The sequence below is a fragment of the Mus caroli genome, unplaced genomic scaffold (assembly GCF_978045245.1).
Source record: "Mus caroli unplaced genomic scaffold, Mus_caroli_1 scaffold_17, whole genome shotgun sequence".
Classification (NCBI taxonomy): domain Eukaryota; kingdom Metazoa; phylum Chordata; class Mammalia; order Rodentia; family Muridae; genus Mus; species Mus caroli.
In genome coordinates this window covers 35,623,871-35,651,534 of record NW_028227272.1, presented here as the reverse complement: position 1 = coordinate 35,651,534, position 27,664 = coordinate 35,623,871, and the positions used below count along the sequence as shown (strand labels likewise).

The 27,664-nt window shown below is 45.7% G+C and overlaps 1 protein-coding gene across 2 annotated transcripts; it reads left to right on the top strand.

Annotated features, from left to right (window-relative positions):
• The first annotated feature begins 39 nt into the window (after positions 1-39).
• On the top strand, positions 40-26,135 carry Poglut1 (protein O-glucosyltransferase 1). Of its 2 annotated transcripts, none has more exons than XM_021184665.2 (11): positions 40-172; positions 817-907; positions 1,670-1,813; positions 4,287-4,422; positions 7,511-7,632; positions 12,482-12,541; positions 15,586-15,685; positions 19,373-19,431; positions 21,606-21,773; positions 23,544-23,600; positions 24,396-26,135. In XM_021184665.2, exons 1-11 carry the CDS (start codon positions 88-90, stop codon positions 24,550-24,552), a joined length of 1,179 nt encoding a protein of 392 aa, XP_021040324.1. In that variant the 5' UTR covers positions 40-87; the 3' UTR covers positions 24,553-26,135. The 2 variants fall into 2 exon arrangements, with proteins under 2 accessions (XP_021040324.1, XP_021040325.1); XM_021184666.2 differs by having other exon boundaries at positions 47-172; positions 614-907.
• The last annotated feature ends 1,529 nt before the right edge of the window (positions 26,136-27,664 follow it).

Genomic DNA, 27,664 nt, shown 5'->3' with positions numbered 1-27,664 from the left:
CCACGTGCCGTGGCGTCCGCCGCCATCCTTCTGCTGGGCGGTGCTTCCGCCGGCGTGCGGGTCGGAATCCGCAGTGGTCTGCGGGTGATGGAGCGTCGGGCGGGCTCTCGGCTTAGGGCATGGATGCTGTTACTGCTCCTGTGCCCAGTGCAGGGCCGCCAGAAGGACTCAGGTGGGCTCCGGGCGGGGCCGAGCTTAGCGCCGCGGCTCGGGATCCGCTCGGGTCCCTGGGTGCTCGCTGTGGCCCCCGGCGCGCGGAGGATGCAGCGCGAGCTGGACAGCGGGCGGGGGCGAGCATAGGTGTTTGGTGGGCCTCTTCTTCTGGTCCTGGATCCCCGAGAGTAACCCCCATCCTCCGGGATTGGGGATGGTAGGAAGAGAGGGATGTTCCCTGTTTACAGCAGAACGCTGTTCTGTGCTTCCCAGAGGAGGGAGGGAGGCACTTGCTAGCTGTTAGGACAAAACAGATGAGGGAGGATTACGTCCGAAAGTTTGCACTGATTGTCTCGATGGGGTTCAGTTTGATTAGGTGAGAATCCATGTAGAAGTCCGGTGTCTACATAACCTACTGAAGGCCAAACATTAATAGCTTGTGACTTTTCCAATTTCTTAGATACGTGATGGCGCAGGTAGAGGAACAGACTTGACTCAAGCCCCGACAAGTTACACAAAGAATCGTTCTTGGCATTTCCACTACTGGGAAAGGAAGGGGATTTCTCCAAGTGTTGGTCTTCTGTTGCTTCTGCCTGCTGCTTGGCAAATACGAATGCCAAGGGTATTTATTCTGTTAACTCTCATTTCCTTCACTTTTTGAAGGCTCAAAATGGAAAGTATTTCTTGACCAAATTAACAGGGCTTTGGAGAATTATGAACCATGTTCAAGTCAAAACTGCAGCTGCTATCACGGGTGAGTTCGTTGGTGTGTCTCTGAGAGCTGGATTCTTGTCATAGGGACCTCCCCTAAGTCCCTTGAGAGATCTTGATGGCAGTTATTAGTGATCTAAGCACGTCTTGAGACCTTAGATGGCTCTCTTAGTGTATGGAAATGCTCTGGGATGGGAGAGGCTCTGTGTTCTCCACATTGCCTCTGTTCCCTATGGTATTTTAGCAACATGTGCTTTCTATTTCTTCTATTTCTCTTGAAAGCTTCTTAGGTCCAGATCCATGTCTGGTTATTATTGTCTCTGGTGCTAGTTGTCCTAAACTGCACATTAAAAGGAATGAGCATGTTCATCATCTAATCAGTACTTCCTCTTGGTTTTATCTTTAAGGTATGCAAGTTTGGGCAGGGTTAGTGCAGTACATTGAAAGCAGGCCGACTACCCCTCAGGGCAAGCCACTTAACCTTCTGATAGTCCATCAGCTAAATAGCAGTCCTAGCTCTTCATCTTTTACTTGATCCCTCAAAGATGCTGATGATACTGAAACTCACTCTGTGCTGAAGTTGAGAAGGGATGTGATTTGCTCCCTGGTGACTGCAGCCTATGCTCCTGAGTTTGATATTTCTCAGTTATCCATGGTGCTCTTGTGGAAGAGTGGCTCGTTCCTATCCCCTGCTCTCCCCCCCTGCTTAGTGTATCCTCTAAACAAAACTCTTGGGGATAGATGGGATGGTGTCGTCAGCCTCGTGGCCTGCTTTGGCTCGATGTTTTCCACTGTTCTTGCACAGCGTCATAGAAGAGGACCTGACTCCTTTCCGAGGTGGGATCTCCAGGAAGATGATGGCTGAGGTGGTCAGGCGGAAGCTAGGAACCCACTACCAGATCATTAAGAACCGGTTATTCAGGGAAGATGACTGCATGTTTCCCTCCAGGTATCCTCTGGGGTCCTCTAACACTGTTAGTACACGGAGGCTGACTTGATCGCACTCCTAGGAACCAGCTACAGGAATTTTTTTTTTTCTTTTTGGTATGCCAGCCATTTTCTGTAAGCCTAGTGTACATCATTAGCTATGATGGCTTAGGCTCTGTCCCTTCTCTTCTTTGCCTGTTTCTACAAGCTGTGGGGAACAGGCTGATGAAACCTGGCAGGGGGATGTGGGCTCAGGGGGAAGTGAAGCAGAGGGATTTAGGAGTGTCCTTTGTGGGCCAGGCCTGCTTTCATGGCCTCATAGTAATTACTCATTGTACAGATTTCTTCATTTAGTCCTTTAGCAGAATATTTAAATTACTCCTTACAACACCCCTGCAAAATTCAACTAATATGGCCATTGCTGGAGTGAGCATTCTTTAAAAATAAAAAGAAAGCTGGGCGTGGTGGCGCACGCCTTTAATCCCAGCACTCGGGAGGCAGAGGCAGGCGGATTTCTGAGTTCGAGGCCAGCCTGGTCTACAAAGTGAGTTCCAGGACAGCCAGGACTATACAGAGAAACCCTATCTCGAAAAAAAAAAAAAAAAAAAAAAAGAAAAGATTTACTTATTTACTTTATGTACATGAGTACACTGTAGCTGTACAGATGATTGTGAGCCTTCATGTGGTTGTTGGGAATTGAATTTAGGACCTCTGCTCGCTCCGGTCAACCCCAGTCAACCCCCAATCTCTCAGTCACTGCTTGCTCCAGCCCAAAGATTTATTTATTATTATACATAAGTACACTGTAGCTGTCTTTAGATGCACCAGAAGAGGGCATCAGATCTGGTTATGAATGGTTGTGAGCCACTATGTGGTGCTGGGATTTGAACTCAGGACCTTCGGAAGAACAGTCAGTGCTCTTACCCACTGAGCCATCTCACCAGCCCCAAAATCACAGGAGTCGCTGGGATTTGAACTCACAACCTCTGGGAGAGCAGTTGTCAGCTCTGTAGTGAGCATTCTTATCCATACACCTTAGATTGTGCTGGTCATGTACATTCATGTACACATGTGGGCTAAATTCCCAGAATAACTAGGCTAAGTAATGTCTTAAAATCTTTGCCGAGCAGCTTGTTAAACGTTGACTGGTTTCTTTGAGACTTCCTTATTACTAATACAGTTGACCATGGGTTGTTTATGAACCATTGACTTTATTTTGGTAGTTATCATCTTGTATGTAAAACTGTTTTAGCTTGGCACGGTGGCTGTAATCCTGAGTCTTGGGAAAATCTTGAGGCCACAGGGTGTATATGCTAAGTTTCAGGCTAGCCGTGTTGCCAGAAAATTCTGATCAGTCTGTCAGATGTTCCTCCAGAATGTTGCTAGTTAGGATGTCAAAGACTAGGGCAGAAACAAGCTAAGCATTTTCCCTTTCACTCCTTTATAAACAAATACATAAATACATACATGAATAAATTCTCTGAAGTTTCTCAGGGAGTCTAATCTGAAAGTGGCCCTGTGGCCTTCCTGATTGTGTCAACGCCATATCGCAGAACTTTTTTTTGTTTGTTTGTTTTTTTCAAGACAGGGTTTCTCTGTATAGCCCTGGCTGTCCTGGAACTCACTCTGTAGACCAGGCTGGCCTCGAACTCAGACATCCGCCTGCCTCTGCAGAACTTATTTTGATAATGATCTGTGTTTAGGTTGAAGGTATGAAAGGTTTCCCTCCTCAAGACCTAATCACAGTAGAAAGAAAAAAGCTATCAGAGTTAGCTTTCTGATACTGTCACGGAATACCTGAGACAAGTAACTATGGGGGGAAGTTTTACATTGGCTCACAGATTCAAGACTTCCGGTCTGTGGTCAGGTGGCTCTCTTGCTTTTGGAGCCTGTAGTTACACAACCTGGAGGGTAGTACAGGGCAGAGAAACCTACTTACCCCCTGTCACTCGGGAACGAGGGGAGGGGGTGGGGGAAGGGAGGGAGAACACAACTGCTCTCAGTCTCCTTTGAGGGCAGTGATCCTTTTCGTCCGTGATCTAAAACCACACCTACCTCTTAAACCCTTTACCATCAGCTCCCAGAGGCAAAGCTGAGGAGGACCAGACATCCCAGATCCAAGCTATAACAGTGTCTGGGGGTGAGAAAGAAGGCCAAGGAACTCAAAGAGAAAATAAGGTCTTCCAGTTTCTGTATTAAAATTTGTATTTCCTCTACTAATTAAAGTATTCTGTGTTGAGGAAATAAAAACCTGGTGGCCAATAGAGAAGTTATATGAGTAGAAATGGTATTCTCTTCAAAGTTAGGATTGTTGGAGCAGTTTAGCTAAGAAAGGGTAACCTGCCCCATGTAGGTAATCCCTTTGGAAGCATTGCTTTCAGGGGGCTTCGGTGGCTGGTAATCTGTGTGCTGTCCCCCCTCACTTTAATGTCAGGATCCTTCCTACAGCCTGCAGCCACTGCTCTGATGGTCCTGTGTTTTTGTCTGGCTAACAGGTGTAGTGGCGTGGAACACTTTATTTTGGAAGTCATCCATCGCCTCCCTGACATGGAAATGGTAATCAATGTCCGAGATTATCCTCAGGTTCCTAAATGGATGGAGCCTACCATCCCCGTCTTCTCCTTCAGTAAGGTGAGTACGGGAAGGGGCTCATGGGAGCTGAGGACTGTTCTCCGGTATGGGCAAGAGAGCTTCTCTCCTGCTAGTCTGATGGATATTAGCGTGGTTGAGACCGGAGATCCAGGAGTGAACTTAGCCTTTGTCATAAAGTAAGACTGAAGAAATAGAATCGAAGACCCATACATAATGTAAAATGGCCTCAGTGTCCAAAGGTAGGGCTAGGGAGCGAGGTGCTGCAGGAATGTAGAGCATTCAGAGAAGGATCCGGGAAAGCTCATACTCTTGGTTAGGAAATGCTTCCGTTAGAAAAATAGTTCTTGCATTCCTATATTGTATACAGTAGCCATAGTGCTGGGTACCATCTGTCCTATCAATGTCTGTATCCCAGGCACCCAGCGTAGCTGACAGTGACCATGAAGGTGCTGGGTAACTCCACGTGGTTTGTGCCTAAACAGTGCATTGTTCAGATAGGCCTAGGGAAACCAAAAGAGTGGGAAGGAGGAAGTTCTGGGGTGGGGTGTGTGTCCTGGTAGGGAGGGTAGAAGGAATTGGGTAACAAGTACAGACTTGGAGAATTTGCGGCAGAAAACAGCTTGTCCTAGCTCGGGATCATGCAAATGGTATATTGGCAAGGAGGGAGGGGCCCTCTGTGGAACCCAGGCTTTCAGAGTAGGATGGGGAAACTCAAAGATCCATAATCTTTGGGAGAAGGAACATCTGTTCCGGTTTGGCTTCTTCAAAGCAGTATTCTTTTTTTTTTTTTAAGATTTATTTATTGATTATATGTAAGTACACTGTAGCTGTCTTCAGACACTCCAGAAGAGGGCGCCAGATCTCGTTATGGATGGTTGTGAGCCACCATGTGGTTGCTGGGATTTGAACTCTGGACCTTTGGAAGAGCAGTCGGGTGCCCTAACCCACTGAGCCATCTCACCAGCCCCAAAGCAGTATTCTTACTTTGTGTTGTTTCTGTGTGGGCACAGTTGCACATGGATGTATGTGTGTGCACAGAGAGGCCAGAGGTCAGCCATGGGCATCATGCCTTAGGAGATGTCTGTCTCATTTTTGAGTCTGGCCTGGGGCTTACTGATGAAGCCACTTGGCGTGGGGTTGTGGGGGCAGAAAGCCCCAGGGATCCACTCTGTGCCACGGTGCCCAGCTTTTTGTAGGTTTGAGGGCTGGAACTTTGGTCTTCACTGCGCTCAAGGCAAACACTTCCTCGCTGTCTCTCGGCCACCCTGTTCCTTCTTTGTTGCGGTTCACTTTCTCTCTAGACTTTATTGCCTGCGTTGTAAGTGCTTCACACGGATTTCTCAAAAGTGCCTGGTCCCAGTGTGCCCATGGGTCTGCTCGCTTCGTTTTCATCTCCACGTCCCTCCGTTTCTCACAGTCACTGACTGCACTGTCCGAGGGCAGAAGTAGAGTTCCCTGGCTTTGTTTGGCATGCTTGATGAGTTGTGTGCTGTTTTCTTTTTTTTTCTTTCTTTCTTTCTTTCTTCCTTTCTTTCTTTCTTTCTTTCTTTTTTTTTTTTTTTTTTTTTTTCTGAGACAGGGTTTCTCTGTATAGCCCTGGCTATCCTGGAACTCACTCTGTAGACCAGGCTGGCCTCGAACTCAGAAATCCACCTGCCTCTGCCTCCCAAGTGCTGGGATTAAAGGCGTGCACCATCACACCCGGCTCTGTGCTGTTTTCTAAGTGTTTGAGAGAAGCCAGGCAGGCACCTCACACATGAAGTGCGCATTGCAGTAAAGAAACAATGGATTAGAGGCTTACGGGTTGTCACAAGGTACAGGTAGCCATGAAGCAGCAACAGAGGGTTTCAGATTTTACCAAACCTGTGAGCTGGACTTGGTGGCTTCTGCCTGTAATCCCAGCACTGAGGAGGCAGAGGTGGAGAGATCACTACATTTGAGGCCAGCCTGGTCTATATAGTAAGCTCCAGGCCAGCCAGGGATACACAGCAAGATCTTCTATCTCAAAACAGCAACATCCAACCCTGCCCACGAGATGTTTATAAGTAGACTCTACCTGTATTCTCCCCTTCTCCCCTTGGCTCTTCTGATCAATGAGCAGCCGAGGATTTATTGAAGAGCCAGTGTAAGCTCAGTGGTGACACACACAGTGTTGGGTAACATCAGATCCTGTTTGTTAAATATTCATCACACTGTTTTCTCCTCTCTCTTTCTCTCTCTCTCTCTCTCTCTCTCTCTCTCTCCCCCCTCCCTCTTCCTCCTGTGTGCATGCTTTTTCTCTCTTTCTCTTCCCTCTGGCCTCTGTCCTCGGAGCTTGTGAACTCACCTGAGAGCAGCTTCCCAATCCATGTGCCTTTAATATAAAACATATAAAGTAGAGCACTCGCTTTTACCGGTGAAGAGGAAGGGTCAGAATCCAGACAACTATAATTAGTGGTATTTCCTGATTCGTGCTCTCAAAATACCCCCCGGGAAAGAACTCAGAACTGGTAAAGCAGGGAAACACCAGGATGTAACAGTAGTTATGTTTTGACAACTGATTATTCATAATTGGGAATATTATCTCTCACACACTTTAAAAAAAAAAGGAAACCCTCCAGAATTTTGAGGAACTGAAAAACTTGACCTTAATGATTAATATGATTAAAATTTCTGGGGTTCAGGAGGTCTATCACTTTTTTTTAAAGACAGGGCTGTCCTGGAACTCACTCTGTAGACCAGGCTGGCCTCGAACTAAGAAATCCACCTGCCTCTGCCTCCCCAGTGCTGGGATTAAAGGCGTGCGCCACCACGCCCGGCTGAGTCTTTTACTTTTAACCCATGGTAATTCTTGCCTTTAAATGCCTGTAGTCTAGGCATAAGGTGACGTTTTGTTCTGTGGTGCTGGGTATTGAACTCTTGTATGCTAGGTAAGCATTGTATCAGTGAGCTGTATTGTACTCAGATCTAATGCCTAGAATGTAGACTCTGGACAAATCAAACCCTTCTCTGGCAGGTGGGCACTGTGAAAGCATTTGTCCCAACTCTCTATAAAGAATGCAAAAAAAAAAAAAAAAAAGAATGCAGCCAGCTATTCTCATTTCCCTCCAAAACTTACATAGAATGTGCCTTTCTGTTTCCTTCAAAGACATCGGAGTACCATGATATCATGTATCCTGCGTGGACATTTTGGGAAGGGGGCCCTGCTGTGTGGCCACTTTATCCTACAGGTCTTGGACGGTGGGACCTCTTCAGAGAAGATCTGTTAAGGTAGGTCCTTTAGAAAGGTTTTGTTTTTGTGGGTTTTCTTGAAGTAAGCAGTAGAATGTATAGTCATTAAGATTACTGCCTGGGCTCAATGGCTTAGTAGATAAGAGTTCTTGCTGTGTAACACGAGGATCTGAGCTCGGATCTGTAGCACCCATGTAAAAATCAGGCATGGTTGTGTGTACCTGTAACCCTCAGTGTTCAGGGAGGCAGACAGAGACAGGTGGGTCCTGGGAGCTCACTGGTGAGCTCGTCTAGCCAAAATGGTGAGCATCAAGTTCAGAGAAAGACCGTGTCTCGAGGGAATAAAGACTGACATCTGTTATCTTCCTCTGGGCCAATATGTACTTCCAGGCGACTGTACACAAAGCTGTACACACACACACACACACACACACACACACACACACACACACACACAAGTGAGGAGACTGTTCATAGCATAGGCAGTTTTGCCTGTGTATAAATATTCATGTTGGGCCTAAGGATATAATTTAGTTGGTAGAACACTTGCCTGGCATGTGTGAAGCCCAGGGGTTGACCTCCAGCACTGCATATAGTGGCTTATGCCCCGTAATCCCAGAGCTGGGGAGATGGAGGTAGGGGGGTTCAAAGCCAACCTCACCTATGCAATGAGTTTGAGGACAGCCTTGAAAACATAAGACCCTGTCTCTGAATGGAAAAAAAAAAAAATCACTGTCTGTCAGAAAGGGGCAAGAAGAATCTCTCCTAGATCGTCAGCAGGGCCTCCAAGGGAAGGGTTAGGAGAGTCTTGAAGCTTTTAAAAGATCTGTTTCTATGTGTATGAGTGTCTCCATCCATGTTTGCGTGTGAACTCCCATGTGTGCATGCCTGGTGCCTGCAGAAGTTAGAGGAGGGCACAGATCCTCTGGACCTGGAATTGTAGATGGGTCGTGAGCTGCCATGTGAGCGCTGGGAACTGAACCCTGATCGTCTGCAGGAGCATCAGGTACTCTTGAGCACTGAGCCACCTCTCCAGCCTGTTGTCCTTTATTTTTTTTTTTTTACATTTCAATCGTTCTTTTTTAGATTTATTTATTTATTATATGTAAGTACACTGTAGCTGCCTTCAGACACTCCAGAAGAGGGCGCCAGATCTCCTTACGGATGGTTGTGAGCCACCATGTGGTTGCTGGGAATTGAACTCAGGACCTTCGGAAGAGCAACCTCTGAGCCATCTCTCCAGCCTCCATTTTAATCGTTCTTTAAGAGAGAATTAGCTTTTTTTTTTTTTTTTGGATATAGGGTCTCACTCTGTACCCCATCCTGGCTAAGTAATAACTCAAGTAATCCTACAGTTTCACTCTTTCTGGGATGACAGACGTGAGCCAGCCACCATACTTTTTTTTTTTTTTTTTTTGGTTTTTCGAGACAGGGTTTCTCTGTGTAGCCCTGGCTGTCCTGGAACTCACTTTGTAGACCAGGCTGGCCTCGAACTCAGAAATCCGCCTGCCTCTGCCTCCCGAGTGCTGGGATTAAAGGCGTGCGCCACCACGCCCGGCTAGCCACCATACTTTTAATCGCTATCTTAATGAAAGTAAATCAACCGACCTTATTGTAAGGAGGGATAGGTAATTTGTTGAAACAGGGTCTCACTTTGTTTTTTTGTTTTTTTTAAAAAGATTTATTTTATTTATATGAGTACACTGTAGCTATACACCAGAAGACACACCAGAAGAGGGCATCAGATCCCATTACAGATGGTTGTGAGCCACCATGTGGTTGCTAGGAACTGAACTCAGGACCTCTGGAAGAGCAGTCAGTGCTCTTAACTGCTGAGCCATCTCTCCCACCTGGGTCTCACTTTGTAACCCAGACTGTCTTTGGACATGCCATCAGCTCAGGCTGGGCTCAAACCCCTAATCCACCTGGATACTGGGCTTTGCCCTCCCAGATACTAGTCTTGAAGGTAGATCCTGCTCTGCCTGGCTTGTAAAAATTACTTGGAATGTACTTGGTATTTGGTGCTAATGATGGGTTGTAGTGGACCCTTAGGTATATTACGGTCACCTGTATTCCAGATCCTTTCTGTTCATAGTGGAGGCATGCCTTAGCCCATTGATTCCATTCTATTGTACTTTTCAGGGTCTGATCATCTAAACTTCCTAAACCAGCTCTATTTTACACTCACGTATACAGTATTTGTGTTACTCCAAAGACTCCCTGCCCATATATTCAGTCTTGCTATACAGAACAAGGTCACCTTGAATTTGACATTTTCCTGCAAGTATGGCCGGAGATTCAAAGGGAACTGATTAAAACACAGAAAGTGTTAAAACAAAACAAAACCCCAGAAGGCCTGCCTTCTGTTACATCAAGCCTGCTTGTCAGTCTTGGTAATACTGCTATTTGGGCTGGGTAATTCCTTGTGGTAAGGAGCTGGTCTGTTCCTTACAGAATATCGAACATCTCTTGCCTCTGCCCACTAAATGCCAGTTACAGTTCCTCAGAAATGTTTCCAGATGTAGCCAAAACAGAATCAGTGCCCACGAGGGCTACACACGTGGCTCAGTGACAGCGCATGCCTAGAATGTACAGGGTACTCGCCTCGGTGTCTAGCACTGTGAAAAACAGAGGAAGACTCAGAGAGCGGTTCGTTTTATTTCACTTATTTTTGAGCCACAGCCCAGGTTGACCTCAGATTCCCTGTGCAGTGGAGGATGACCCTGAATGGTTCATCTTTATGCTTTTCCTTCCCAAGGGCTGGGCTTCTACGTAGGTACCACCACACAGAGCTGGGGAAAGAACTTGCTTTTTTTTTTTTTTTTTAATTGTTTCTTACTTTAAAATCATGTGTGTCTCTGTGTGGGGTTATGCACAATGCAGAGGCCAGAAGAGGGTGTGGGATTCTCTGGAGCTGGAGGTACAGACCGTCGTGAGCTGTCACACGTGGGCACTAGGAACTGAACTCAGTACTTTGTAAGAGCAGCACATGCTCTTAACTGTGGAGCCTTCTTTCCAGCCCCGAGAGCTTCCTCTCTGGAGTCTTACGTAGCTGTCGTGGGTAAGGGGATTCCAGATATTATACTTTGGATCTTATGCTTTTCATCTTTCTGCTTCACCATAGAATTTGGAACAATGCCTGTGTCATTTCCCATTGAGTACAAAAAGACAAAACCCTCCAATCAGTGCAGTGTTTAAGAATAAGAACTAGTTCTGGCCTTGGACTGGAGGATCAGCTAAGAGTTGTCACAAGGGGTGGTACAGGCCTGCCATCCTGGCATTCAGGAGGCAGGAGCAGGTGGGGCTCAGTGCAAATTCAAGGACAGCCTGAGCTAAGTGGTGGTGGCCAGCAAAGGATGTGTAGTGAGAGCCAGTCGCAAACAAAGCAAATCAAAACAAAAAGAAAACAAGATGAAAAGAAAGGGCTAGCCAGGCCTGGTGGCAAACAGCTGGTGTAATCCCAGCACTAGGAAGGCTGAGGCAGGAAGAGAGCATCAAGACCACCCTGGGCTGCTGGTCTTGCCACATAGCCTTCAATACACAATGTGCAGTGTGATCCTATTCCAAATGAAAGGAAAAGATGGGACTGGAAATGTGCTCAGTTGGTGGCCTGCTACTCCAGCACACACTGGTTTATTTCTCGGCACTGCAGGAAGCCGGGCAATATTGTCACTGCCCTGTCTCCTAGCACCTGGGAGGGTGGAGGAAGAAGGAACAAGAGTTCAAGGCCAGTCTTGGCTACTTGTGACCCTGTCAGAGAATGGAAACCAAAGGGGGAAAAGGTGGGCCAGGTTAGCTCGGGGCCCTGGAAACCCCAAGCATCTCTCTCAGGGTGTGAACGAGAAGCTTGGTGCTGTAGACCTGAACTCTACCTAGACATCTAGAGCCCACAGCCCGAGCTCCCCATTTCTACGACACAGCCCTACTCCAGTTCAGTCTTCCCCTTCAAAGAGGAAGATGCTGCAAAGACAGCTCTGCAGGGTGGGTGGGGGTGGGGAGCCTCTGCAAAGGCAGTTAAAGTGATGTGAGTTTCAGCGAGGAAGTCTGGTCACCATCACACTTGCTAACTGCTGTGTTTTCCGGACTTTATTCTTTCGAGAACACTTCATGAAGCTTTAAGAAGCCCAAGGTCCTTTGAGATGGCAGAGTACATACCTCTGGCGATTCGATTCTTGCCTTATTCCCCAAACATGAATTCTCTTTCACCTTTGCATTTCTTGTCACCCGCTAGTTTTATTAATAGCCTTCTACTTAGAGAGGGATCCCTGTCTGTGCCAACCAAATAGTCCTGTGCGCCCTGCATGGACCCTGTGCACTTTTGCTTCTGTGAGTTAATGTTACTGAGTTGGTGAGTTTGCAGCTGTTCCCAGCAAGCTCCTTCAGGTTGTCGAAATGTTAACGAAAGGACTTGTAGTTTTGTTCATGGCTTGTTTTAGTAGTCTTGAATGGATTTATTTAAAGGTACAACATTCCAAACAAACCTTCAGAAATGGTTAAAACGGGCTTGCGAGAAGGCTAAGAGCACTGACTGCTCTTCTGAAGGTCCTGAGTTCAAATCCCAGTAGCCACATGGTGGCTCACAAACATCCATAATGAGATCTGATGCCCTCTTCTGGTGCGTCTGAAGTCAGCTACAGTGTACTTATGTATAATAATAAATAAATCTTTGGGTCAGAGTGAGCAGGGCCTGAGTGAGCGGAGTTGACCGAAGCAAGCAGAGGTCCTAAAAATTCAATTCCCAAGAAGGCTCACAATCATCTGTATAGCTACAGTGTACTCACATATATAAATAGATAAATAAATCTTAAAAAAAAAAGGGAAAGAAATGGTTAAAACATACATAGTCTAGGGAAAAGCCCCAAAACTAATCAAAAATCTGTATTTTTAGGTCAGCAGCGCAATGGCCGTGGGAAAAGAAAAATTCTACAGCATATTTCCGAGGATCAAGGTGATTATATTTTTAGACCTGTAATAATGATGTTACCTTAAGGGTATAATGTATCTTGTTGCTCAAAGGAATTGCTAAGATAGTTAAAAAATGAATGTGGAATGGTGACCAGGCACAATCGTAATCTTGCACTCAAGAGACAGAGTCAGGATGTCTTTAATACTGGGTTCTGAGCCAGCCTGGTCCACATAGTGGGTTCCAGGCCAACCAGAGTTATACAGTGAGACCCTGTCTCAAAACAGCCACCATCACCACCACCAACAACTGAGACTTGGATTGGCAAGATCTTAGACTCAAGAATTCAATTGTGGTGGTTAGTTTTTTTGTCAACTTGACCCAAACTAGAGTCACCTGGGAGGAGGTAACTATACTGCAATCAGATTGGTGTATAGGCATGTCCTAACGGGCATTTTCTTGATTGATTGGTGATTGATGTGGGAGGGCCCAGTGCCTCCCCTGGGTACGTGGTCCTTGGAGATATAAGAAAAGCAGCTGATGGGATGGGAGAGGTGGCTCAGGGGTTAAGAAAAAGCACTGACGGCTCTTCCAGAGGTCCTGAGTTCAAATCCCAGCAACCACATGGTGGCTCACAGCCATCTTTAATGGGATCCGATGTCCTCTTCTGGTGTGTGTGAAGACAGCTTCAGTGTACTCATATACATTAAATACATTAATGAATCTTTAAAGGAAGAAAAAAAGAAAAGCAGCTGAACTTGATCCTGGCCTTGGAGAACTTGATCCTGGCCTTGGAAACAAGCCAGTAAGTGGCTTTCCTCAGAAGTTCCTGCTTTTGCCTGAGTTTCTTCCCTTATCCCCTGAAAGATCAGCTATGATGGGGATATGCAAGCAGATCAGACCCTTTCCAGCTTTTGGTCCTGGTGTTACCACCACAATAGAAAGCAAACTAGGAGGCTTGCTTGCCAAACCACTCACAATTCAAAGGCGGTCCCTCCCACCCAACAGCAGTACTGAATGGGTATTCATAGAGCGCCACCTGCCGAGCAGAGTGGGCATCCTTTTCCTGTTTCCAGTTCCCTAGAAGCAGCTAGAAGTCATTGTGCTTCAGTCTCAGGTGGTTAACACAGCGGGAGTTACTGTCACCAGGTCTCTGGGCGTCCTTGTCCTCAGACCTTGTGGCTGCCCAACAGTGCTCAGTGTCATAAACTGAGGCTAGGAGAAATGGAGCAGGAAGACAGGATAGAAAAATGGAGACTCTTGGCTGTGGTGTTCTGCCTCCTATCCCCGTGCTGAGGGGAGCAGCTGCTGGGTAACCACAGGGTCAATATCTGTGGAATGGGTAAAGAGGAAGGCCGTGAAGGGGGAAGAGTTTGTAGTTATTGTGGTGGTGTGCTGTCTATCAGAGTTATCTATCTTCCATCCACCTCCTGGCTTGGACAGTGGACTTGAGAATACACTCGGGCCAACACCCATCCTTCAGACTAATTCTCTGATTCTCACCTTTGTTCCTATATAGCCGAGATTATCCTTGAATTTGAGACCTGCTTGCTTTCCAAGTAGCTAGGATTATAAGCATGTAGTCACTGTGCCTAGCTCTTGCCTTTTTTTGTTTGTATATTTTGAGATGAGGGTCTCACTTTGTAGCCCTGGCTGGCCTGGAGCTCACCATGTATATAGTGCAGGCTGCCCTTGAGCTCACAGAGATCTTCCTTTGCCTCCTGAACGCTGGGATTAAAGGCATGTGCTACTGTGCCTAGCTTGGTTTTCAAATTTAAATGTTATATTAGACTTTACAATGCATGCACAGCATAGGCCATGTAGCTGTTCTGGTAGATAATAATTATGTAGCCACACTGATGTGAGTAGCAGTGATGGTAGGCATTGGATGAACCTTCCAAAAAGGAAAACCGTTCCCTGAAATAGAGATACAGTGACCAGTACATCATTGTCTTAGTTAGGGTCACTATTGCTGTGGCAAAAAAACATGACCAAAAGCAATTCGGGGAGGAAAAAAGTTTATTGCACTCATGGTTCCATGTTCATCATCAAAAGCCATGAAGGCAGGAACTCACACAGCATAGGAGCCTGGGGGCAGAAGATGATGCAGAGGCCATGGAAGGGTGCTGCTTACTGGCTTGCTCACTCAGCTTTCTTATAGAACTCAGAACCACCACCCCAGTCAGGGACGGGACCACCCACAGAGGGCTGGGCCCTCCCCCATTGATCACTAGTTAAGAAAATGTCTTAAGCTGGATCTTATAGAGGCACTTTTCTCAATTGAGGCTCTCTTCACTCTGGTGACTCTTGCTTTTGACAGGCTGACATAAAACTAGCCAGCACAATCATACTCTTAAGATCAGATGCAGGCCAGATGTGGTAACTGACACTAACAATACTAGTGATTGAGAGTTCACTAATCAATACTAGTGATTGAGAGTTCACTAATCAGGATCAGGAGGAGTTCAAGGCCACATTTAGTGAGTTTGAGGATACTGTGGTCTCAGTTAGGGTTTTACTGCTATGAAGAGACACCATGACCAAGGCAACTCTCATAAGGACAGCACTTAAAATTGGGGCTGGCTTATAGGTTCAGAGGTTCAGTATGTTTTCATCAAGTTGGGAGCACGACAGCATCCAGGCAGGCGTGGTGCTAGAGGAGCCAAGAGTTCTGCATCTTCATCTGAAAGCTGCTAGCCAATACTGATTTCCAGGCAGCTAGGATGAGGATCTGAAAGCCCACACCCACAGTGACACACCTACTCCAATAAGGCCACACTTCCTAATAGTGCTACTCCCTGGGCCAAGCACTTCCAAACCCCCAGGGCTACTTGAGAGCCTGTTTTAAAACAAATAGTAAACCTGGATGTAAGTAAAGAAAGGCTTGACACTTCCTGTCTTTATGGGTAAAGTGGGATAGCCTGAGCAACCAAGATGCTGCACTACCCAGGGTCCTCTTCCTTTACCGACCCAGACCCTGTGAACTATGCCATCTGTGCCAGTGGGATAGTTGGCACTAAATGCTGCTTAGGCATTGGAGACATTATGGTACAGGCCACATAGATTTATGTTCTGTGTTTTCTCTGTAGGACAAGCCCAGAAAGAGATCCTCTCATTCTCCTATCTCGGAAAAATCCAAAGCTCGTCGATGCCGAGTACACCAAAAACCAGGCCTGGAAGTCTATGAAAGTAATCAGCAACCGTCTGAATTGAACCACAGCAGTGCTGACTCTAAGAACGTTGCCATCTGGGTAGAGTTTGAGATTAGGCTTCCTCTCAGTGGTGAGATGAGCGCAGAGCAGGTTCCCTGCGAAGGTGTTAGCATATGTGTAAATAGCTGTCTCCCAGGGTTCACTCGCCCTGCTATGCTGGGTGTCAGCAACTCTCAAGAGTTGAGTGTAAGCCTGGCGTGGTAGCACACGCCTTTAATCCCAGCACTCAGGAGGCAGAGGCAGGCAGATTTCTGAGTTCGAGGCCAGTCTGGTCTACAAAGTGAGTTCCAGGACAGCCAGGGCTATACAGAGAAACCCTGTAAGAGTTGAGTGTAAGCTTTTCCTGTGAGTGGCCAGATAGTAAATGTGGGGCTACCCACGTCATTACTGCATGGCCTGCTGTAGCAGAGGCAGCTCTCACATTGTGACTATTCCTAGTTATTATTTATGGACACCAAAATCTGGATTTCATATGAAATTTGAATTTTATGTAATTTTTTTCTTTTTTTTTGTTGTTGTTTTGTTTTTATTTTCAAGATTTATTTATTTATTGTACACTGTAGCTGTGTTCAGACACTCCAGAAGAGGGTGCCAGATCTCATTACAGATGGTTGTGAGCCACCATGTGGTTGCTGGGATTTGAACTCAGGACCTTCAGAAGAGCAGTGAGTGCTCTTAGCCACTGAGCCATCTCTCCAGCCCTTGTTTTTATCTTTGAGTCGGGTGTCATAATGTAGCCCTGGCTGTCCTGGACTCAGTATGTAGAACAGGCTGGCCTTGAACTCACAGATCCATCTCCTTCTTCTGAGTTCTGGGATTAAAGTCATGTGCCACTACTCCTGCATTTCATGGGATTTTCACATATCAAAAATATTTTTCTTTCCCTTGATTCTCCCCAGTCACTTGAAATGAAAATATCTAGTCCATTGGTTCTATAGCATGTGTGGTGCCGTGGGCTGTCGTTTACCAATCCCTGGTGTTCAGGAATGGTTCTCAGTCGCTGAAGAGCTTAAACAATGAACTCAGTGACTAACTCTGGGGCCCAGGTTCCAGGAATCTTCATTTCATTAAAGTCAGAGAAATGTGGCCTTTAGCTCTGAGGTCCGTCTGTCCTGACTGACTTCTTGCCATAAGAACGAACATAAAGTCCTAATTTCCTCGTTTGCAATTTCAACACAGCATATAAGAAGAACGCTTTCAGCGTCATGGAGAAAACTGTATCTGCAGTGGATGCATTTTTTTACATAAGTTTCATGTGTACATTTTTTGTTGTGTTCCTATACTGGGGTTTGAACCCTTGCCTCGGAATGCTAGACAAACACTCTAGCCTTGAGCTATACACCATTAGCCTATTTTTTTCTTTTTTAATATTTTTTATTAGGTATTTTCCTCATTTACATTTCCAATGCTATCCCAAAAGTCCCCCATACCCTCCCCCCACACACACACTTCCCTACCCACCCACTCCCACTTTTTGGCCCTGGCGTTCCCCTGTACTGGGGCATATAAAGTTTGCATGTCCAATGGGCCTCTCTTTCCAGTGATGGCCGACTAGGCCATCTTTTGATACATATGCAGCTAGAGTCAAGAGCTCCGGGGTACTGGTTAGTTCATAATGTTGTTCCACCTATAGGGTTGCAGTTCCCTTTAGCTCCTTGGGTACTTTCTCTAGCTCCTCCATTGGGGGCCCTGTGATCCATCCAATAGCTGACTGTGAGCATCCACTTCTGTGTTTGCTAGGCCCCGGCATAGTCTCACAAGAGACAGCTATATCTGGGTCCTTTCAGCAAAATCTTGCTAGTGTATGCAATGGTGTCAGCGTTTGGAGGCTGAAGCCTATTATTTTTTAATTTAAATTTTTTTATTTTATGTGTATGAGTGTTTTGCCTGCAAGTATGGGTGTGCACACGTGTATGTGCCTGGTGACTGCTGGAGTTACGGACATTTGTAAGCCGCCACCAGGATGCTTGGGATTGAGCCCAGCTCCTCTGCAAGAGCAGCGAGTTCTTTTTTAACTACTGAGCCATCTCTCCAGCTGTATCCTTAGCCTATGTTATACAGTTTTTTGTTTGTTTGTTTGTTTTTTTTTTTTTTTTTGGTTTTTTGAGACAGGGTTTCTCTGTGTAGCCCTGGCTGTCCTGGAACTCACTTTGTAGACCAGGCTGGCCTCGAACTCAGAAATCCGCCTGCCTCTGCCTCCCGAGTGCTGGGATTAAAGGCGTGCGCCACCACGCCCGGCTTCTGTTATACAGTTTTAATCAAACAGGAACAAATGAGTTCAAGAAGCCTTTGGATAACAATAATAGGAATTCAAAGACATCCTCATATTAGTGACTTTGAGCCAAGCCTGGGCTATGAAAACCTGTCCGGAAAAACAAGACAGGGAAAGGAGAGCAGAAACAAAGAAATGAAAGAGTCCATTAATTCAGCGCACATGTTGTCAGCCTCTTCTGTGGAGGGAGAGAAGGAAGTAAAGAGAAAAGGGTCAGGCAGAGGACGGACAGCTCCAGATGACTGCCGCCAAGTAGGGATAAGAGCTTGGTGTGTTAGATCTGTGTCTTAGTTAGGGCTTCATTGCTGTGAAGAGACACTATGGCCAAGGCAACTCTTAGAAGGAAAACATTGAACTGGGGCTGGCTTACAGGTTCAGAGGTTCAGCCCATTATCAGCATGGTCAGAAGCATGGCAGCATGCAGGTAGACATGGTGCTGAAGGAGCTGAGTTCTGTCTTGGGGGACCCTTTTGGGGGACTCTCTTCTGCACTGGGCGAAGCTTGAGCAGGAGGAGTTTACTCTAACAAGGCCTCACCTATTCCAACAAGGCCACACCTCTTAATAGTGCCACTCCCTGTGGGCCAAGCATATTCAATCCTAATAATTCCACTTCCCACGGGCTACACATATTTAAGCCACCACAATCTGCATTATCATCACCACTACCACCACCACCATCACCATCATCATCATCATCATCATTTTTCTTTGAGAAAATTTAGAAAGCTGGGTTTTTATTATTGATGTATTGATTTTGAGATAGGGTCTTTTGTAGCCTAAACTGGCCTTGAGTTTTTTACGTAGCTGAGGGTGACCTTGTACTCCTGATTATCCTGCCTCCACCTTCACTTGAACTTCAACAGTAAAATGCCCCATTGGGATTTCAGGCATGGTCTGGGCTGCCAAGCCAGGCCACAGATCTGGGCTTTTGTGAGAAGTATCATGCCACCTAGTGAAATGATAGCAGTGGCTTGCATATTTATTTGTCGAGACTTTCTAGGCCTGACAAATGTCTTTGTGAGTTCCAACTGTAAGCTCCATAAGCCAGCACTTATGACCGTGTGTGTGTGTGTGTGTGTGTGTGTGTGTCTCAGTGAGGTGGGCTATACACCATGGCCTCTTAGTTCAAAAGAAGGTAGCATGACTTCAGGTGAGCTTAGACTATAAAACCAAATACACCCGAGTCAAACCCTTGTTGCTATTTATTAAGACCATGTTGACACTGAGTAAGTCCCAGTTTGAAACCTCTGGTCTAGTGAAGATAATAATGTCTCCTGGGAGTGTTAGGTTCATTCTGATGCTTAAATGAGGTTATGTTGGTGAAATGTTTTAACAGCGCATCTGCCCATAACTGCCATTGCTCGTGGTGATAACTTCCTGTCCACCCACAGGATACTCTGGGAAAGCCAGCCGCTAAGGATGTACACCTCATAGATCACTGCAAATACAGGTAAGACTTCCACTTCTCCGCCCCTCCAGCCCTCCCTCTCTTCCTTCTCCTTCCTCCATAGTTAGTTACCTGTTTATCCCAGTAGTAACTGTTACGATGGGGATTGCAGTGACAACATGGCAGTAGACATGTACAGGACGCCCTAGGTTCAGTCCCATCATTTAACAAACAGACAAATGTTACAATGAAACACCAGCACCAAGAATTGGCTAAGAAGGTAAACTGAGGCTTGGAGGACAGTTAGGATGGGACTTGGAGGTGAGGACAATGGCTACACCCAGCGGGAGTGTAATGTAGGGCAGGTGCTCCTCTGTTCGAGGCAGGCACACACATGAGAAATGCTGAGAAGAGAGCAGCCTTTTCTCAGAGGGCTTTTCCAGGGAGCTTCTCTTTGAGGACGGGTTGGCTTAGGCTTGTTCTCCTGCACTTTGGAAGAGGAGGATGATGTCCGAGAAGAGGGACCCTCTTTGACTTGAACTACACAAGGGGAAACAAAAGGGTTGGGAACCTGACTTACTCTATAACTCAGTCTCTGGCTAAGGCTGACTTGACCTCCTGATCCTCCTGTCTCTACCTTCCCGGTGCTGGGATTGCAGGCATGTTCCCTTATGCCCAGTGTGGAGCTTTTTCTTTTCAAAATCTATCTTTTACATGTATTTATCTCCTGTTGAGTGCATGTGTGCCGCCGTATTCATGTGGAGGTCATTCTACTACAGCTCACTGGGGATGGTTCTCCCCTTCCACCCTCTGTGCTCTGGAAATTTAATGTGAGCACCTGCGGAACCATTGGTACAATCCAGTTTTTTGGTGGTGGTGTTTTTTGTTTGTTTGTTTTTTGTGGGTTTTTTTTGGGGGGGGGTGTGTGTTTCAAGACAGGGTTTCTCTGTATAGCTGGCCTCGAACTCAGAAATCCACCTGCCTCTGCCTCCCAAGTACTGGGATTAAAGGTGTGCGCCACCATGCCCAGCATTCTTTGTTTTTAAAAAATATTTATTTACGAATTGGGCATGGTGGCGCACGCCTTTAATCCCAGCACTTGGGAGGCAGAGGCAGGCGGATTTCTGAGTTCGAGGCCAGCCTGGTCTACAGAGTGAGTTCCAGGACAGCCAGGGCTATACAGAGAAACCCTGTCTCGAAAAACCAAAAATAAAAAATTAAAAAAAAAATTAAAAAATTTTACTTTATTTTTTTGTTTTTAATGTACATCATTGAATGAAATTTTTTCATGTATGTCTGAAATCTACAAAAACCAAACGAAACCAAACCCTACTATTTCTTTCTGAAATACTATTTCCTATCTGTTTTCCACCCAGCACACCGCTGCTGGCCTCATGTAGCTCTTTCTGGAGAAATTATTTCCTCTTGTTTACCTGACATTCCTGGAACAACCTGCAAATCCAACCCAGGAAAAGCCAGGAGTGTATGGGAACTTCACAGATACACACTGATGTGTCCTTGAAGACTGAGAATGGGGCTCCATGCCTACAGTCTCAGCACTTGGGAGCATAAGGCAGGAGGAGTTCTGGGAGGCCAAGGCCAGCCCAAGGTAAAACGTGAGGCCATGCTATAGTTGCTGTTTCTATTGCTGTCATTAAACACCATGACCAAAATCCACTTGGGGAGAAAGGATTTATGCCAATTTATAGCCTCTAGTTCATCATCTGGGGAAATCAGAGCAGGAATTCACGGCAGAAACCTGAAGCCAGGGACCAGAGCAGAGGCCATGGAGGGGTGCTATTTACTGCTTGCTCCCCATGGCCTGCTCAGCCCCCTTCCTTATAGCCCTTATATAGGACCCCCTTTCCATGGGTGGCACTACCATAGCCCTTATATAGGACCACCTTTCCATGGGTGGCACCACCCACAGTGTGCTGGGCTTTCCCAATCAATCTGGCTTTCAGTCAATCAAGGAAATGCCCTACACACTTGCTTGTAGGCAAACTGATAGAGGATGCTTTTCAACTGAGAATCCTTCCCAAAGGACTCTAGTTGGTGTCAAGCTTACAACTAGCCAGCATATCCTGTCTCAAACAATAAAATGAAAGATATAATTAGAAAGGGAAGGAGGAAATCATCCAAGCAGAGATGGGAGTGAGGGAAAGGAGGCATGGGGGAAGGTCCTGTTCCTGGTAGCAGCTGTACACAATGAAGTGTGTTTTTTTTCTCTTTTCCAGATACCTGTTTAATTTTCGAGGTGTAGCTGCAAGCTTCCGGTTCAAACACCTCTTCTTGTGTGGCTCGCTGGTCTTCCATGTTGGTGATGAGTGGGTGGAGTTCTTCTACCCACAACTAAAGCCGTGGGTTCACTACATCCCAGTCAAGACCGACCTCTCCAATGTCCAGTAAGCACTCATCTTAAGTACAGCCACTTACGTTTTCGGGATGATTTCATTTTCAAGTGAAAGCTTCTTCCTCCTTGAAATACGTGGCCTGTACACATTGTATAGTGTTGTGCATTATTTAGGTAGGTTATAAATTTAAGTTGAGGTGTGTCTTAGTTAGGGTTTTACTGCTGTGAGCAGACACCATGACCAAGGCAAGTCTTATAAAGAACAACATCTAACTGGCTTACAGGTTCAGAGGTTCAGTCCATCATCATCAAGGCAGAAGCATGGCAGCATCCAGACAGGCATGGTTCAGGTAGAGCTGAGAGGTCTATATCTTCATCTGAAGGCTCCTAGCAGAATACTGACTTCCAGGAAGCTAGGGTGAGGGTGTTAAGCCTACACCCACAGTGACACACTTATTCTAGCAAGGCCACTCCCTGGGCCAAGCATATTCAAACCATGACAAGTTGCTTTAATTTAAAGTGCCATTTTCAATGTAACATGCCGATGAACTGAAAAGGCTTTGATCTTTCAACAACTGAGGATAGATTTGGTCTTGTCATGCTGTCATTAGGATTTCAGGTACAGGGTAAGAGTTGGTCCAAGTGAAGCCCTTGTAGATAGTCGTGTTCATGATGGGAGGAGAGAGAAAAAGGTATGGAGAAGGGCCAGAAGTGGGAACCCAGTTCTGTCCTCTGGCTAGAACAAGAATTTGGAGATAAGTTTGGAATTTAGATTTTTTATTCATACATTGGGTGGGAAGCAGAGGGAATGGACAACTGTGACCGAGTATATGCACGTTGCACTGCATATGTGTGGTGGTCAGAGAACGACTTCCGGGAGTCTGGTCTTGCCCTCCACCTGGCTGAGGCGGCGTCTCTTGTTTCTGCTGCTGTGTTGCATACAAGTCTTGCTGGCCTTCGGCTTCCTACCGGATTTCCCTGTCCCTGCCTCTTGCTGTAGTTGCAGATGCACACTGCCCCATCCAGCCTTTCACCTTGGCTTCAAGGGTAGACTCAGCCTGTCAGGCTTCTGCTGTCACCTGCTGAGCCATTTTACTGGCCCCAGAAATCATTTTTCACACTTGATTTCTTTTTATGATTGTCATACATATTTTTGGGTCTTTTTTTCTCAAAAATATATCCCAAGCCTATATAATAGAATTAGCATGATAAATAATAGTGAGAGCCAACAATATATCTTTACTTTTTTTTTTTTTTGAGTCATGGTTTTGTGTAACTGTCTTCAAACTTGCTATATAGTCAAGGTAGCCTTAAACTTCTAATCCTCCTGCTTCTACCTTCCATGTGCTGGGAATAGCGGCATACACCATGCCCCACACCATTCCCGGTTTTGTTGTATTTAGCTTTTTTTTTTTTTTTTGCTATTATTTTCTTTAGGCATCCTAATCTCTTTGCTTTAAAGAAATTATGTTCAACCTACCTATCTACAGACTTATCAGTTGTCTTTCTGCTTTGGTATTAATGAGAGTGACCTACATTTTAAAAGCTCATGATTTTCGTGTGTGTATGAAGGCCAGAGGTCAACCTTACCTGTTACTCTTCAGGGGCCATACATTTTGTTTTTTTTGAGACAGAGTCTTTCACTGGGACCTTGGGCTTGCCCTGAGAATTGGCTAGCGGCCAGCAAGCTCCAGGTTTCCATTGGCCTCTACCTTACTAGCACAGGAATTAAAAGCACAAGCCACCATACCCAGGTCCCTTAGCAGCTGAGCCATCCCCCTCCCTCCCAACCTCGACAGTGTTGTGGTTCTTGTCCTTTTAGGGAGCTGTTGCAGTTTGTAAAAGCGAATGATGATATCGCTCAGGAAATTGCTAAAAGGTAAGCTCTATTCATTTGTCCCTTCTTGTCAGTCTCATCTGTCCTAAAGTTGTCTACATATAGTTACCATGATAATGTCCACACCTCAGCTTCATTACGAAGACAGTCCAGAGTGAAAGCTTCCCAGGAGGCAAATAGTCCACACTTTCACAAGTGTTCCATAGCTAGACAAATAGACTACAGCCTTTCAGAGGAGAGTTACCTGTTTCTAAGTTGTATGTGTATTTGCGTGTCTATGTGTGGGTGTGTACATGTCAGTGCTAGTGCCCAGGAGGTCAGAGGTCAGGGGCATGGAACCCCTAGAGCTGGAATCTGAGGCACGCATGCTCCTTTGTAAGAGTCCCAACTCTTAACTACTGAAGCCAGCCCCTCTCCAGGCCCTGGACCTCAGTCTAAGAGGAACTAAGACAAATGTTTTTAGCTGGGCATGGTGACTCATACCTGTAATCCCAGCAATGAAGAGACTGAAGGGAGAATTGCTTTGAGTTTCAGGATAGCCTGGGCTATGAAGTGAATCATATGAAAGAGTCAGAAGTCTCAAAACGCCAAACCAGGACCAAAACAAAACAACAAAATTCAAGTGCTTAAAAATGAATATTAGCTGGAGCAATGCTTGCTTTTAAGAAACAAATGTTAAGTTTATTGCTAAATGCGTGTGGATTATGATAGCTGTACGGTTGTTTGTGAGAAACGGCTGAGTTAAATCAAATCAAATACTTGGAACGAGGCTCATGATAAATTACCCAACCATATGTAGCCTGTGATGTATAATATTCTTGTTAATCTTCTGTCCAGGGGAAGCCAGTTCATCATAAACCATTTGCAGATGGATGACATCACCTGTTACTGGGAGAACCTCTTGACTGACTATTCCAAATTCCTGTCCTATAATGTAACAAGAAGAAAAGATTATTATCAGATCGTTCCCAGACATTTGAAAACTGAACTGTAGTATCCGTCCCAGGACCAGAATCCTGACAGTGGATCTGAGATGCTCTGTGGTGGAATACCATGATCATGATGATGCCTGTACCTTGAACACTTTTGGACAAGCCAAACATCCAGTTTTCCTTATCATGTTGAAGCCAGAGGGACTCTTGAGTATGATCTAGTATGTGTGTAATGAGCGGAAATGAAACAGCTCAGCTCTTTGAAATCATGAGATAAGGCTTTGGAACTGCATTCTAACCGTCGTTTTCTTATGATCAGTCACAGCTTGTGCCTCGGGTCATCTACGTGTGTTATCACTGTGAAATGCACTGTGACCATGTGAAGATGCTTTGTCCTGTTATTTGCAGCAGACCATCCATCGTTTGGAACTAGTACAATACACAAGCAACTCTGAAGTTATTTTAGGTTTGATTCTGTTGCTTTATTTCTATGTAGAAACCCTTTGGAGTTTGTGAAAAATACCACAGCGATTGCTTCCTCTGGAGTCTGAAGGAGGCCAGTGGCTGTGCTCTGTTTTGTAAACGCATAAATTCTCTGGCACTCAGGAGGTTTCCATAATGCCTCAGTGGAACGAGTAACTTCTGCAGTTGGATTTCAGATTCCCATTTTGTGCCTTCATGCCCTTTTTATTCTCTCTGAAGGAGGTTAAGAGAAATTTCCCAGTACTTTCAGGAAGCAGTCTCACTAAAGAACTATGCCCCTGTAATACTAGCACTTCTGAAGCGAGAGGCAGGAAGATGAATTCGTGGCCACCCTCAGCTACATGGGAGTTCAAGGAGAGCCTGGCTACATGAGGTCCTGTCTCACCTTTTGCACATCTTTTATTTTGCCATCTTAAATTTGTAGCAGCAGGATCAGCTCAGTTTGCAGAGACTGCAATCTTCATATGTGAACATATCATGAGGTGGCAATTTATAGAGCACTCAGCTTTCGCTTTTACTCCTGTAGGAGGTTATTATTGGAGTACTTTCTTGGACTCCAGCAGCACCTCTGAACCTCCTTGGCAGTTGGCGGCTCACGCCTGTGTTCTGCGCCATCATGCTGCTTTGTTGTTACGTGCCTGTTTCCCCCATGCTCTGTACGCTTACTAATGGACGAGAATGATGTTTCGCTGCTCTTGACGTCTCCATTATCAGCACAGTGCCTCACGCAGAAGTTACTGAACAGCTATTGGGATGAGTGAGTGGGAATGGATGGATACACTCGCCTGCTCTAACTAAAGTCTCTTTTTTAAATTGCCTGGTTACTTGCTCCAGTGGGGATGAGATACACTGTGAGAAATGGATCAGTGCAGATCCTTACTTGCCCTGGAGTAGTAAGGACTATCTTTTTTTAAAAACAACAAAAGTTACTTGGATCTTACTCTTGCCTGTGTACCTCACTGTAGATGGTATGCGAATGATGGGTAATGGTATGTAAAGTGTGTGATTTCGAAAATGGTTTGTATGGTCACACTTTTGAAGATTTCTGTTATCATTAATACTAGTTCGGTCCTAAACGTAACCATTTGCTCCTCAGACATTTATTTACTATAGAAAAGGTTACTATTGTTTTCAATATAACCAAATATAATATGTTTTGTAAGAGTTGTACTTGGTGAACCTGGGAAAGAGAACCTGCTGACCCAAGAGAAAAGTGACCGTGGAAAAAGCGGTTGGGTTTGATGAGCAGAACTCAGCTGGGCTGAGGGATAAGCGGTGGTTCCAGACGGAGATGATTGAAACCCTTCACTAATGGTGATGGCAAGTCCATGTCCTGAGGGTGAGAGAGCTGTGTCTGTTAGACGGTATTTTGACTACTCCCCATGACAACGTTTTGACTTATTGCTTTGAGACCCTTCAAGATCAGAGAACAGAGCTGGGTGGTGGTGGCATATGCCTTTATTCCCAGTACTTGGGAGGCAGAGGCAGCGGATTTCTGAGTTCAAGGCCAGCCTGGTCTACAGAGTGAGTTCCAGGACAGCCAGGGCTACACAGAGAAACCCTGTCTCGAAAAACCAAACAAAACAAAAATCAGAGAACAGAAGAGGCAGAGTGTTTCTCTGCTGGTAAAAGAAGGTAAGGTCTGGTAGCTTCGAGAATGTGGGAGGCTGAGTAAGAGAGAGAGTTAAGGTGGAGCGGTGAGGTGGACCATGACCAAGGGCCTAGGAAAATTCTCGGTACTAGGTACTAAAGGCAACTTTGAGTCTTTGGGGCTAGGATGTAGGTGAGTGGTAGGACACTCGCCTGGCATAGGAGCATTTCCCAGTACCACCTAAATGGGAAAGGGAGCTGAAGAGTTTGTGAAATCTACCTGGTACTAAGTAAGACCTCGTTTGTCTCTACAGGATGGAGGATCCTGGGGACATCTCAGCTATATGTAATGATTTTTAACATTTTATGTATTTGAGCACCCTGTCTTCATGCACATCGGAAGGGAAGATCAGATTCCATTACAGATGGTTGTGAGCCACCATATAGTTGCTGGGAATTGAACTCATGATCTCTTAGAAGAGCAGCCAATGCCCTTAACGACTGAGCCATCTCTCCAGTCCCCATAGGTAAATGATTTTGTTAGTGTTTGCCCAATCTGCCCTGTCCTCATTCACGTCGACCCTAATTCTAGAAAGTTCAAGTGCTAAGGATCATTTCCGGGACCTCAAATGTGTCAAAGAAATGCACTCAGCTCTTCTCACAGCTAAGCGAGACAGTCAACACAACCATTTTGTTGGGCTTTCAGGCCCTGGGACCCTAATCCCAGTGACCACCTCTGAAAACTAGACCAAGCAGGCATCAAGCTAGAGCCAGGAATTGGGGTCTGAATTCTTCACTCAACATTTAATTACTTGAGGCAAGTGGATCACTGAGATGGAGGCCTGCCTGGTCTTCAGAGCTAATTATGTGACAGCCAGGGCTACACAAGAGAAACCCTATCTTGGACCCTCCTTCCCTCCAAAGAAAATTACTTAACATCTACTTCATGGTATAGACTGATTGGTGATTCCTAAGTCCAGATCCAGAGATGAATTCACAGCTTCAGTCCTCTTGACAGAGATCAGCAAATAGGCAATTATACCACTGCAGTAAATGCTGATGGGGTTTCATTCACGGCACTTTCCTGAACCTCATCTGTAG

Excerpts from the sequence above, each read along its gene's own strand:
- Poglut1 (XM_021184665.2), top strand. The coding sequence starts at position 88 with ATGGAGCGTCGGGCGGGCTCTCGGCTTAGGGCATGGATGCTGTTACTG. Across the intron at positions 7,633-12,481 it reads TTCAGAGAAGATCTGTTAAG|GTCAGCAGCGCAATGGCCGT; the intron begins GTAGGTCCTTTA and ends CTGTATTTTTAG. Across the intron at positions 19,432-21,605 it reads ATAGATCACTGCAAATACAG|ATACCTGTTTAATTTTCGAG; the intron begins GTAAGACTTCCA and ends TCTCTTTTCCAG.